General features: G+C 36.0%; 1 protein-coding gene across 6 annotated transcripts in view; it reads right to left on the reverse strand.

Moving 5' to 3' along the window:
* Positions 1-236: 236 nt before the first annotated feature.
* Positions 237-15,325, reverse strand: part of LOC121738381 (tyrosine-protein phosphatase Lar) — a 459,738-nt gene continuing 444,649 nt past the window's right edge. For all 6 annotated transcript variants that reach the window (XM_042130387.1, XM_042130382.1, XM_042130381.1 and 3 more), the window contains 5 exons: positions 3,821-6,950; positions 3,623-3,733; positions 3,120-3,289; positions 2,586-2,721; positions 237-1,121 (listed from right to left, as the gene is read on the reverse strand). In XM_042130387.1, coding sequence (XP_041986321.1) covers positions 1,053-1,121; positions 2,586-2,721; positions 3,120-3,289; positions 3,623-3,733; positions 3,821-6,950 — 3,616 coding nt within the window. In that variant the 3' untranslated portion in view covers positions 237-1,052. The remainder of the gene's footprint in view (positions 1,122-2,585; positions 2,722-3,119; positions 3,290-3,622; positions 3,734-3,820; positions 6,951-15,325) is intronic.

Raw genomic sequence — 15,325 nt, forward strand, 5'->3', positions numbered from 1 at the left:
AATCGACCATTACCATTCGCAATTCGAATGTTCATTCGAATCAATCTTAGTGATAACATTCAACACACCGACAAAAATTTTCTCTACCTAACAATAGATATGTCATTGAATCACCGACTTAATATAATGAGTGGCAGTGATATACAAAAAACTTAAATAATAAAAAATATAAAATATCACGGAATGACAATGAAAGATTAAAAAAAGAAAAATCCATAGACAATGATTTTTTTAGTAAATACGGGCAAGAGATACTCGTGGGATACAGGAATTAAAATTAAAAGATTTACACAAGATTAATAATTATGATCTACTCACATGACATATTCCACACGACACAGCCGATTCGTCTAATATTTTTGTATTGCAATTATGAAACGAGTTACAATTTACGCTACCTAACATATTTAACACCCGATATGAAAAATAAACTCCTAATTACAGCTGCAATAACTATTTTTACATTACACACCATGATACGTGTTCAACCGCGTAAAGTCTCTAAGCGCAGTGTGTTCTCTAATAAGGTATAAGCAAACAATATTTCGTGGCATAATACGATATTTATATCCGAAACTCTCTTACGATAAATGCGACGTTCTCACATTGTTTAACGTTGTTCTTATATAGATAAAAATAGCTAGAACCGCGTATAAAGTATATCTATGTAGATAGGGCTAATATTATATAGGTTACCCTTCATCTCACAATCATGATTACAGTGGTCGTAGATATACATCATAAGTAACTTTTCCTAGGCACTCGTATATTATGTTAAGCCTTTAAGTATACAACGGTGAATGAAAATACAATCAGTCGTATATATTTTAAAACTGTCAACTTGCCGGAACCCTGACGATGATTTGAAAATGGAACGTTAAACGTCAGATATAACAGATGACAGCGCGGGAATGATGAATGCGCGCGTTTTTTTAAATGCAACAATTCTAAGTTTAATTTTTTGTAAATTTGAATCTAATAGTCGTAGACAATAGTATAGGGTGGAAACGAGAGGGTTCCTAACAGTGAGTTTAGACGAGTAGGTCTCATCGTCAGTTCGCGTAGTGGTCGAAGGAGCCGAGGTACTCGAGGGCGGCGCGGTAGCAAAACTCGTACTGGTCCTGCACAACAAAAAAGGAATTCAATAAAAACTTTTCTAATCTTAAACAACGGTAAAAGTGAACTTGGTTTTCCGCGTAACTTGTTTCATTTAACGTGATGATAAAAATAGAGTATCTCCTGTGTGTGTTATTTTTAAAAGTTTTTATATTTGCAAATAAGTATTTAATGTTCTAAATTAATACTTAACTATATCGTAGTCAGTAACATACTATAATTACTTATTTCATTGAAACTTTCTAACATTGCGTACAAACTTTTTCTAAATTTACGCGACGCTCTCATCCTCGCACAGTTACAACACGCCTCATACTCAAGTACACACTCATCTTATTTTCATTGCACATAATACGAGGGCGGGATGATAAGTAACTAGCCTAATACTTCTACACTTAAATTTTCGTGATAAAATTAATTTTATTATTCGATATAGTCTCTGTGAACCTCTATGCACTTACTCTATCTTAATTCTAAAGCAGTAATGCCTTCTATAAAATGTTTTTTTTCGAGGCCTTCAAAATCAACAAAATACTCCTCAACCGCGGCTATAACTTCATCATTTGAGGCAAATTTCTGTCTGCCCAAAAAAGTTTTGAGCTTGGAGAATAAATAGAAGTCTGATGGCGCTAGACCAGGCAAATAAGGTGGGTGGGGCAGCAAATCATTCTTTAATTCATTGATTTTCTTTAATTCTTCTTTGATCGTGCCTAAGCAATTGCGGCACGTAACGAACGCCGGTAAATTTTTCATATTTAATTCCTCACTTGGGATATGTTGTATCCGTCCTTTTGAGATACCTATAGTGTCTACTATTTCAGATAACTTTAATCGTCGGTCTGCTAAAACGATAACATGTACTTTCACGTCCATTTCCGGATTTGTGACGATTTTTGGACGTCCAGGGCGGCTTTATCTTTGACTCATATACAACCGCGTTTAAACTCAGCTACCCAATTTTTTACTGTGGTATAAGAAGAAGCAGATTCACTCAAAACATTTTTTAATTCATCATAGATGTCTCTCCCCTATATCCCCTTCATATGAGGAAACTTTATCGCCGCTCTTTGTTTAATTTTATCCATATTCAAAACAGTTGACGATTTTTTTTTCAAATGATAAAAAATCTATAAAATTTTCACGCCACCAAATTCAAATTTAAAACACAGCCCACAGGTGGCCTTAGACACGAATATAAAAATGACATACATATTTTTTTCATTTTAACATATTAAATAGCAGAGGCTAGTTACTTCTCATCCCGCCCTCGTATATTATGCATTCATCCTTTATAATATTGCTTATAAAGGATGAAATCATAATATATTATTATGTGCAAGCTGCCTCCAGAATATGCACTTTGCTCTGTTTCTCAGATCTCTCTTTCATGTACTTATATCTCTGTTTGCACCACATGCGCACTGCGTATGCATCTATCTCTTTCCCTCATACACCTATCTCTCTCTTACCTCCGTCTGCACCATGGCGGGGCGCTGCGTGCGGAGCGTGCGCACGGTCTGGAATACGTCGACCACGCCCTCGTACTGCATGCGCTCGAGCACCGTCGACAGCGTTATGAATACGCCCGTGCGGCCCACTCCCGCGCTGTGTAAACGCCAATGAATTAGTCAAAACTCCAAAATTCAGTCGTTTGACGTGATAGGATGCGAAGTCCGGACTATGTTATAAACTTATAATATATTTTATAATGTTCAATTAAAATTGCAGCCATTTTATAGTTACAACCTCATAAACACTAATATTATGCATGTGAATATACCTCACAATTTCACCGCTAATACAATTTGATTTTTATTTGATTGATTTTTGAAAAAGAATATCCATTAGGTGACGGGAAAGGACGTCACGAGAATAGAGCCTAACACATTTTATTCTCAACGGTGTTGATAAAGACTGGAATTATTAAGAGCAATGCTTGATGTTTCCCTCTAAAGAAACTTAGTGTCTCTTTAGGGCCTGAAGTACTCAAGCTGGCAACTCACCTGCAATGCACCGTGATAGGTCCGTCCTGGCCAAACTGCTCTTTAGTCTTGTGGACCTGGCCTAGGAAGTCGATGAAGCCCTCGCCGCTCTTGGGCACGCCCTGCTCCGGCCAGTCGATAAACTGGAACTGTCGCACCGTCCGGGACGCGCCGTCGCGAGCGTCAGTTAGCTGATGAGAGAAAGGGAATGAATATCCACAATCACACCCCGTTTTCCAATTAGCGCACTCGAGTGCCTTATGCGGCATAATGCTGAACGTTAAATATCTAAGCAGTTACAGCGACGCCTCGCATAGTCAAGCACTCTCAAACAAAGGCTATTAAGCATTAGCACACTTTGGCATTGTGCGCCACTGCGCATTTTGCTCTTTGGAACACAAAGTGTAGCTGCCTTAAAAACTCCCATTAGTGTTACCTTTGAAGTCGGTTTATTATGACAGTTATCACTTTATGGGTCGAATAATTTTGATTATTCAAGCTTATGATAGCTAAAAAAAATTTACCTTGAATTCTCTCAAGATGTACTGGGGCATGTTATACTCGGCAATTGGATCGACGACGAAACATTGGTAGCGGACAGAGCGGTCAGACGGCCAGTACTGGTGACATTTCTCCTAAAACACCAAGTAAATATTGAAGTAAATGACATTAAATAGCTTCAATGAACTAGAACGAAAATTAAATAAATTGAGATATCTTACCCGTCCCATTTCTTTTAGTTTGGTAAGCATAACGATAATAGTGGAGTTGTGTTCCCAGAGCATACACCAGAAGTCGTCAGTGGTATCAGGCAGAGGTCCTTGAGTAGCAATATAGGCGGCTCTGTATCTGTATCCGTCGACGAAGGAGGCATTGATGTAATCGGAACCATCGCGAGGTGTGAGGCAAACGCGAGTCGTGTCGTATGGCAAGATGTGCACTAGCCTGTTTTTATGCTTATTGCAAGGCAAGCTGGCAATTCCAAATCGTGTAGAATCGGCTTTCATGTTAGCCAACTTCTTAAATTCCAATTCCATTCCAGTGATATTTTCGAGGGTGTCGACTCGCATCAGTTTCTGAATGTGCTGGTGGAGATTACGAGCTGGCACCTCGGTGTCACCACTAATAACCGCTTCGAGCAAAGCATCATGGATAAAGATGTATTGATCCTCAGTCTGCACCATATAGTTGCGTTGGGCTCGTAAGCAAGTGACGTGACCGTAGATATCCACGGTGCGCTCGTGTCTAGCCCTCTCCAGCATCGAGTCGATTACAATGAAGCAACCGGTACGACCGACACCTGCCGAGCAATGCACGACGAGTGGTCCGGAATCGGGAGGGTTTAAAGCACGCACGCGTCGCAAGAATTGTAAAAATGGCGCAGGATGCTCAGGAACGCCGTGATCAGGCCAGGCCGTAAATTGCAGTTGCTTGATTTCGCGACGCTCAGCACCTCCATTTCTCGTCACTTGGAAAGTCCGAATACAGTACGTAGCTAGCTCCTGAACTTCGGCAATAGATACCGTCATCATACCGTATGATTCGCTGCCGCGACTAGGCCAGTATTGATCGCACTTAATTCTCGTTCTCTCCTCCAATTTAGTCATCATGACAATAGTCGAAGTCCGTAGTTCCCAACACATCCTCCAGAAGTCAGCGAAAGTCTCCTGCAGTGGGCCTTGGGTAGCAACATAGGCGTTATGTTTACGGTAACCGTCGCAGTAGTTGGCGTTGATATAGTCGCTTCCTAGTATACCATCAATAGGTTGAAGTATTACTCGACTATGATCATAAGCGATTACGTTTGCGTAGCGATTCTTAGGCTTATTAACTTCCATATTAGAATGGTCCCAGGTGAATTGTTGTCCTGGCTCAATACTCTCGTATTCTTGGGAGAATTTCATATTATCGTTAGCCTTAAGTCTATCGATATGCTCGGCCAATTCGGATATCGGAATTGGAGGATGTGAAATCATAGCCGGCGTTTGGAAGTTCAATCGTCTCATTTCAACTGGGTCAGATGGTGCTCCGAAGCCAATGTCTGCTGACATCAAGGGTCTGGTAACAGCTGCTTGATCAGGTGTTTTGCAAGGCTGTCTTCGTCTCTTCACAATAAACAATAGAACTAAGCATAAGGATAACATTAGTGCCGCAATAATAGGACCAATCACCCAAACCATTCCAGCCTCTTTTCTATTCTCCTCTATTCTTATTTCTGGATCACCGTTGATATCTTTCGGGTCTGGGCGACTAGGTTCTTCACCGGGTGGCGCTTCTCGCATATCTAATGATAAATATTCCGAAAACGGACTTGAGGTATATAAATGTTTTTGCGGTGTATCCACAACTGCTCTCACAAATACTCGATACTTTTTACTTGGGTTTAGTTTTCGATTGAGAAATCCTTCATACATTTCGTCGTTGCCAAGGTGGAAGGTGTATAAAATATTTCTTTGCAAAAATTTGGCTGCAATATATGGTGCGTTTTCATCATCTGTTCGAGCATTATTTTTAATGAGGTCATCTGTTAAGAATTGGTCAGGATTTTTATGATTATGCGACTTATCATCGGGTACAACAACTAGGTAGTAATGAGAAATAGGACCGTATTCTTCGGACGCTTGAGGTAGAATAACGAGTATTTCATTTTCAACGACTCCATAGAAGTCAGGTTTCACCATTGGTTTAGGAGCAGCCATTTGTGTAGTTACCGTAATCTTGGTTGGTGGTCTATACGAATTATCATTAGGAATGGCACTTATATTAACATTATACGTAGTGAACGGCGATAAATCATTAATTGAATGCGAGGTTCTGTCATGTTTCACAATGATTTCTTTTCTTGGTATTTCTTGTGATTGAGTCATGCCTAAAGAGTCTACAAATTCTTTGATGGCATTGTACGATATTTTATAACTAACTGGGTTTAATCTTAACGGCGGCGACCACGATAATGTCATAGAGTGCGTAGAAACATCTTGTGCTCTAAGATGTAAAGGCACTTCTTCTGGTCTTACTTTAACTGTAACCTTTTCGGATAGCCTTCCTAGACCTTCGGCGGTTTTTGCAGCTACAGCAATCGCATACTCTGCAAATTTCTCGAGGTTTTCTAAGTCTGCAGAGTGCGTGATATGCACTGTTTTTTGTTGCCACTCATCCAAATCCGCGACAGGAGCCATCGTGTAAAATAAAACGTACCCGATTATTTTCTTTCTCGAAGGTACGGGCTCCCACCAAACTTCAACACCAGACTCAGACGTTGCAACCGCCTTTACCGACATAGGCGCCCTGCCAATATCTCTTTCTGTATGAGCAGTAATATCTTTGCTGTATGGTCCAGCGCCTTGATCAGTGTATGCTCGAACTTTGAACACATAAAACGCGTCTTCTTCTAAGCCAGTGAAAACAACTTTAGTGAGTTCCGTTGTCTTCTCGATTAAGGAGGACTGATCTCCTCTTTTGTAAAACTGTATATCGTACTTCTTGATCTGGCCACTTCTGTCTGCTCTCGTTGGTGGATCCCAGGTCACACTAATAACATCAGGGGTTTGGAAGTGGTAGGTCACATTTGCAGGCGGTCCTTTGGGCGCACCTTCAGGGGTGAGCCAATATTTGATCGTCTCTTGTCCAATGCCGATTTGGTTCATGCCAGCAACTCTAAACTCGTACTGCACTCCTCTTTCCAAATCATTAATTCTATGCGAGGTAACTTTGGTTCCGGAAAAGTTCAGCTCTTCTAGCGGCTGATCTTTGATACCATATCTTAATCTGTAGCCTTGCAATTCTCCGTAAGTTTGAGTTGGTTTCGCCCATTCTATTTCTATCGACACAATGGGGTCCTTTTCTAAAATCCTGAAATTAAATATTAAAGATAAGTATTTCATATTTTCAAATTTTATGCATATTATGTAAGTCATCTACAAAAATCTTGTCTCTACATGATGAAACCTAGACTTTTTATAAAATGATCTGCAAAAGTTCCTACGTTATGAATTTTAAATCAATTATTATAGGGTAAAGTACTATCACTATTCATTACATTGTGGGATGTGTTTAGGAGACGAGTAATAAGACTGCGTTTATTAAAATAATAAATTGGCTTGTATATTTTCTTATTACACTACTACACCACTCATCCAAAAGAAAAAATAATACATGGTTGAATTTTTTATAAGTATTTGCAATTACATTTGATAAGATACAAAAGCAGAATTTTTTAATGGATGAAATGCGTTCCAATGAATGGTGAAATACAACGTGCTTGTCGACAATGGGATAAAATTAAATGAAATAAAAATATATTGTGAATGAAATTATAATTAAGTACAAAAAATATGGCTACCTTATTTTAGGTTACATAATATATTCAATATTATATCATGTTTACACATAAATAAGATTTGAAATTATAGTAAGTGCACGTGGCAAAGTGCGCCAACCCGGCAAGTGCGCTTTATAGGTAGCTATTATTTCATTTAGTATTTCATTACTGCATTGGAATCGGCAGTATGGAAAAATAGCTATATGGCGCACTTGCCGGGTAGGCGCACTTTGCCACACTCACTATATAATTAAGTACAAAAAATATGGCTACCTTAAGCCAAACTACCTTAAGGTTAGATAATACATTCATAATTCATATATAATGTTTACACATAAATAAGATTTATATTATTCAATAAAAAGTTTTGTGCACTTTTTATGCACTATTTAATTTTTTCCATTTTTAATTATCTCTACGCTTGGTGGATTATCCTTAACTACTTTTTATGGACCTGAGTACAAATAACTTAACTTATCACCTGATTCATCTATACTTATAATAAAATCGTAGAGGTAAAATTTTTGTACATTGAAAATAAACTTGAAAAAACGAGTCAGGGGCATATTAGAAGAGTAGTAGAATACATTTTAACTGTTTTGAAATTTTTGTTTCTCTGTCTGTTTGTCTGTTTGTACAGGCTAATCTCTGAATCCGCTGGACTGATTTCAATGAAATTTGGCATGATGATACCTTACATCCCTGGTCAACATCTTAGATACTTTTTTTAACCGACTTTAAAAAAAGGAGGCCAAAAGTTGTGTTTTTGTATGGGAGCCCCCCTTAAATTTTAATTATATTCCAATTTTATTATTAATTATTAAATAACACATATATTTAAGGATTCTGTGAAAATTTCAACTGCCTGCCTGTTGTAATTATTGGTATCGAGCAAAAAAGGCCAAAAAAATCATGTTTGTTGTATGGGAGCCCCCCTTAAATATTGATTTTATTTTGTTTTCAGTATTTGTTATTATAGCGGCAACAGATATATACAATCTGTAAAAATTTCAGAACTCTAGCTATAACGGTTCTTAAAATACAGCCTGGAGATAGACAGAAGGACAGACAACGAAGTCTTATAGTAATAGGGTCCCGTTTTTACCCTTTGGGTACAGAACCCTAAAAACGGTGACTTGATAAGTAATGGAATTGAAGAAACTCCTCGGAATTTACAACGACAATCAAAGTGATTACCAATTCTAGCAAAGGTTGATCTTTAAAACTTTTCCTAATATTCGTAAACGCTTATCCAAACACTGGATGGATATTGACCACTGCGTATCTCAATTCGTTACCAGCCATGGAAATTTTAAAGTCAAACTTTACGGATCTAAGTTACTAGCATCGGTCGAGCACATAGGTAGAAATGGTAGAATATGTACGACCGAAGGCAGTATGTTTGAATCATGTTCTCTGGGAGAGTTTTTTTGCCAAGACGAAAGAACTACAATGCTAGACAACCTACAGTGTAAATCTGATGTCGCATACTACGGTGATCATGGACAACAGGAAATTAATCCGTGCCTAACAAAAACGCTTGAGTTTTTGTCATAATTATTATTGGCAACAGTCTAACACAACAAATTCCAATATTAATTTAGCTATACTTAGTACAGTTAAAATTTTTATAATTATAGTTTATTTTCGTGGTGCATTAAAAATTTCGTGTGTAATGTAGATCCAAATAAAATAGTCGTAGATGGGTGTTCAATTTTGTTAATCTCGATTTTAATAACATACATTCACGCGGACGAAGTTGCGGGCATCAGCTAGTTTTTTAATAAAACTAAATCATTTACCTTATAACTTACTGGATTAGTATACTGTGTGTGAACTGTAGTGTTAAATGCAAATGACCAAAATGGAAGTCAACTTATCCATGTCTCCGGGTGATTTTCAGTTTGTAAACAAAGAAAAGCATTTAAGTTTTTATGTGACACTTCAAAAGCACCTAGAGACTGGTGGTGATAAGCGGTCGAATTTGATTGTTTTATATTTAGTAATTTACATACCTCTTGAAATGTCGATGCAATGAATTCTTTCCCTCTGTCTGTAGTTATTTCTCTCGGTACTCCTTATCTAAGTATACAATTATTTACAAAACTTTTCGCTACTTTCTCTGCTCTTTTTGAAAACAAGGGATACGCAGACATACTTAGTAAGTCCGTATTGTAACGTTGGAGAATATGAGTATTTATTATCAACTCTAAATAGACCTAAGTACCAGATTCTAAATACACTTACATCTTTTCGAATGCTGAATGAGCAGTCGTTGTTATATTCATTGGTTCTTATATAGGTAATTGGTTCTTATATAGGTAACTAAAAATATTTCTGACGCTGACATTTATCATAACGCCTGTTAGGAGTCTAGTCCAGGTCAATAATAATACTTCTTAATATTATTGCTCATCCTTCTCATGCCTGCATGGACACTGCTAGGCAGGTGGTGGAAATCACTTAAAATAACTTTTCTATCATCTTTATTGTTTAATATATTTTTTACATTATTTAATATACACACACGAGGACCGATCCAATTTTTTAATGATTAATTTTTTTAACTAATTTCTTTATAAATTCTTTATTATCCTTCTTAATAACACAAACTTCATTGACAATAATAAATTTACAAAAACGATTTAGTTCTTCCACGAATTCAACGCACTATGCTCTGACTCACGAATAACGCAACGGCGTTATTCGTGAGTCAGAGCATAGATATTTAATATAAATAACAAATTATATCTTTTTTTTTACTTCATAACAAAACGTCTTACTTTCTCTATTTGTATTTCCTACTTTTCTTTAAATTATCTTTATCTATCACACATAGTTCTACTAATTCTGCAGGTTTGACATGAATACGACATTCGGTTGCGCAGGCTTCAAGTTTGTACGTACTATATGCAATGCTGAAGAAGTTATATCACATAACGACGCGCCCGAATCGACCAAGAATTAATAAGTTTTATTGCCTGGAGAAATTAATAATTGAATAAAACAATAATTATTGCTAGCCATGATTTGCTTTAGTCACGAAAAAACTGATCTAGTCGAGGCTCATCTGAAAAATTATTTTGATTTTCATTAATTGCATTAACAGTATTTCTGCGAATCCCTCGATTTCTGCGGTAATTATAAAACGTACCTCGATTGTTACGGGGATAACGGGCACCTTGCCCTCGACCTCGCGACATTGACTGATGCCATGTGCTGCTCGGTGACTGCGAGTTTCGTTGAAGCCTATTGTTCTGATCTATGTCTTCACGTTCGATAACTTCGTCCTCCTCGTAGGAAGCTAGGATTGCTACAAAAATGTCTACTTTAAAGGAAGGATAATGCTAAAAACACCCAGACCGAACAGACACAGGATGTAGCTCACAATTTCAGTGATATTAAATGAAATAATTCTGCATATAGAATATAGATATTGCTATTTACTATATTTCAATAAATATATTTCAAAAGTTAATAGCAATATCTTCCATTTAGCCATCAAATTTTATAATGAAATATATACATATATACGGAATTATTTTATTTAATATCAATGAAGTTCTGATCTACTTTCTGTATCTGTTCGATCTGGGTTTTTTTTCATACTTTTAACAGCATTGTCCTTTCCTTTGTACATACCCAGCACCTATCCAGCTGATGAAGAAGTCTTCTCATCCAGAAATGCTTGTATGGCATCTTCCAGGGAGTTGTAATTTCTAGCTGAAACTATTGTACTGAGCCTACGATTTCGCAAGCCATCGGAAAACTGTTTAATCTCCTGTTTTTTATTGGTTTTAAAATATTGTTGTATTTTTGCTGAAATTATTTTATTACAATTTTATGATGCTTTATAAGAACTTTATTGATGTAGTATGTAAATTCTATTTTTATTTTTGATGTATTTTATAAAATATGATGTAAATATACTCTATCTTTCGATGTAATTAATCCTTCTAAGGAGTATATTTTTTATTATAGCACTTTGTTTGACTGAAGTGAAAAAGGAACACGTACGCACCCTAAAGTATTATCACTTATTTTTGTTACACCCTGTATATATATATATATATATATATATATATATATATATATATACAGGGTGTAACAAAAAAATATATATATATATATATATATATATATATATATATATATATATATATATATATATATATATATATATATATATATATATATATATATATATATATATATATATATATATATATATATATATATATATATATATATATATATATATATATATATATATATGGTCACCCTGGCTCAGTGACCGCGGGCTGCAGCACGCGTCTAGTACGCGATTAACTACAGATTATATATATAACTTCAGATTCTCATCACTCAAAATATTAAAAATGTCTCTTTTATATTTATATTTTGTAAATTATTATGGTGTATGTATTTAAGAAGTGTTTTTCGTTTGTATAATAAATATTCTTCTCTAAAAAAGTTGTAAATGCGAATGATTGCGTCATGTTCATATCATTATTTCACTTAGGGCCTGTTTCACTTAGAGCCTGTTTCACTAATTCCTGATAAGTACCAGATAGGCTGTCCACCACTTAACTAGACAGATAAACTATAGAGAATCTGTCAAAAAAGTTGTGGATAGCCTATCCGGCACTTTATCAGGAAGTGGTGAAACAGGCCCTTAGTATATTACTTGCACGGGTTCGAAGTCAAAAGTCAAATCAAATCAAAATCATTAATTTATTTGCAGGAATATGGCGTAAGCTTTTATATTTTCCACGTATTCTATTACTTTTATAGTGTGCAAATATTTATTATAAAGATATGGTTAATGTATTACCAAGTCAGAACATTTATTACATACTCGTATAATAGAAATGTCGACACTGATTCATTCGTTACATTTATATTACATTACAATATAGTGTCTTATCTTAAACTATGTAAGTTACACATTGATTTGTTTAAATAAATTCATTCATTCATAATATTTTTATCATCAAAGAATTCATTTACTGAGTAATACATTTTGTTAAGAAACCAGATGTATAGTTTATTAATTTTTATATTGTTTTATAGTCAGTTCTTTAAAGTAGTTAGGTAATTTGTTATAAATCCGAACTGCCATACTTTTTTTTTAACTTTTCTCTTATTTAGCTGAATCAAAAGAAAGCTTATTTAAAAATATATTTATGCTAATTTAAAAACTTATCTATATCCGTTGGGGTGCTCCAAAACGGATATAGGATAATATCAAAAACGTTGATTTCTTTCGGGTCTGGGCGACTAGGTTCTTCACGGGGTGGCGCTTCTCGCTTAACTAATGATAAATATTCCGAAAACGGACTGGAGGTATATAAATGTTTTTGCGGTGTATCCACAACTGCTCTTACAAATACTCGATACTTTTTACTTGGGTTTAGTTTTCGATTTAGGAATCCTTCATACATTTCGTCGTTGCCAAGGTGGAACATGTATAAAATATTTCTTTGAAAAAATTTGGCTGCAATATATGGTGCGTTTTCATCATCTGTTCGAGCATTATTTTTAATGAGGTCATCTGTTAAGAATTGGTCAGGATTTTTATGATTATGCGACTTATCATCGGGTACAACAACTAGGTAGTAATGAGAAATAGGACCGTATTCTTCGGACGCTTGAGGTAGAATAACGAGTATTTCATTTTCAACGACTCCATAGAAGTCAGGTTTCACCATTGGTTTAGGAGCAGCCATTTGTGTAGTTACCGTAATCTTGGTTGGTGGTCTATACGAATTATCATTAGGAATGGCACTTATATTAACATTATACGTAGTGAACGGCGATAAATCATTAATTGAATGCGAGGTTCTGTCATGTTTCACAATGATTTCTTTTTTTGTAATTTCTTGTGATTGAGTCATGCCTAAAGAGTCTACAAATTCTTTGATGGCATTGTACGATATTTTATAACTAACTGGGTTTAATCTTAACGGCGGCGACCACGATAATGTCATAGAGTGCGTAGAAACATCTTGTGCTCTAAGATGTAAAGGCACTTCTTCTGGTCTTACTTTAACTGTAACCTTTTCGGATAGCCTTCCTAGACCTTCGGCGGTTTTTGCAGCTACAGCAATCGCATACTCTGCAAATTTCTCGAGGTTTTCCAAATCTGCAGAATGCGTTACATGCACTGTTTTTTGTTGCCATTCATCCAAATCCGCTACGGGAGCCATCGAGTAGAATATGACGTAACCGATTATTTTCTTTCTTGAAGGAACAGGTTCCCACCAAACTTCAACACCAGATTCTGACGTCGCTACCGCCTTTACCGACATAGGCGCCCTGCCAATATCTCTTTCTGTATGAGCAGTAATATCTTTGCTGTATGGTCCAGCGCCTTGATCAGTGTATGCTCGAACTTTGAACACATAAAACGCGTCTTCTTCTAAGCCAGTGAAAACAACTTTAGTGAGTTCCGTTGTCTTCTCGATTAAGGAGGACTGATCTCCTCTTTTGTAAAACTGTATATCGTACTTCTTGATCTGGCCACTTCTGTCTGCTCTCGTTGGTGGATCCCAGGTCACACTAATAACATCAGGGGTTTGGAAGTGGTAGGTCACATTTGCAGGCGGTCCCTTGGGCGCACCTTCAGGAGTGAGCCAATATTTGATCGTCTCTTGTCCAATACCGATTTGGTTCATACCGGCAACTCTAAACTCGTACTCCACTCCTCCTCCCAAATCAAATATTTTATGCGAGGTAATTTTGGTTCCGGAAAAGTTCAGCTCTTCTAGCGGCTGATCTTTGATACCATATCCTAATCTGTAGCCTTGCAATTCTCCGTAGGTTTGAGTTGGTTTCGCCCACTCTATTTCTATCGACACAATGGGATCCCTTTCTAAAATCCTGAAATTAAATATTAAAGTTGAGAATTTCATTTTTTAAAATTCTATGGTTATCAGGGCGAGCGAAGCGAGCCCTAGTATATCCCACAGTCTTTACATTTTGTAGTATATTTTACGAAAAAACTATCACGCCTATCGCATTAACATAGTAATTTTATTTATATGTAGATGTGTTATCATCAGTCAATCAAGGTTTTTTACATGTAGATGTATCATTATCAGTCATTCAAAGTGTGACGACGCGAGCCCTCATAAAGCTTGGCTTTTAACTAGTACGTAAAGGTGCCCATACACGGGACAATTTGTCGTTTCGATCGATCGACAAGAAAATCGTCCAACCGATCTTTTGAACGTAAAATCGTTTGCGATAAGTCAGTACCAGATATAGCTGAATCTTCAGTTTGCCAGAATATTTGAAACTTTTGTAACTGGCACCGACTTCAAAATGATGAAGATTGAGTACAGAAATAGTTGAGTTTTAGCCGAATACGGAAAAAGGCACTATTAGGTAGGAAAAATTATTTAATACTTTTTAGTTCATATTATAAGGATGTTATTATTGTTTTTACCTTGGAAGTCGGTTTTAATTTTTTGTTAAAAATAATAATTTCACTCTTTTTAGTTACCTAGTAAACTATCGCGTATTATACGTAGAATAATTAATACGCTATATTATTCTACGTATCTTATTACAAGCTCACCGGTGAGCGAGACACAATAGAATAACAATTGATTTCCAAGAATCCACGATCGAAGGATTAATAGGAGTATAATCAGTAAAACCATTTCGGAGGAGTAAGGACACAAGACTTTAAGTAATTTATGAAGATAAGAAGATGTACTTATTTATTGTATTCAATATTAATATTATAAGGCACTTATTTAAAGGGGCAGTTGTAAATTGCAGTTTTGGTAAGTTAGAAATTATAAATAGCACGTGTAATAACTAGTTTAGCAGTTAAAACTAAGCAGTAAAGTAAACAAAAATGAGTTATAAAAAATAATGAAATGGATCATCGAAAACA

Source organism: Aricia agestis, chromosome Z, assembly GCF_905147365.1.
Source record: "Aricia agestis chromosome Z, ilAriAges1.1, whole genome shotgun sequence".
Lineage (NCBI taxonomy): Eukaryota > Metazoa > Arthropoda > Insecta > Lepidoptera > Lycaenidae > Aricia > Aricia agestis.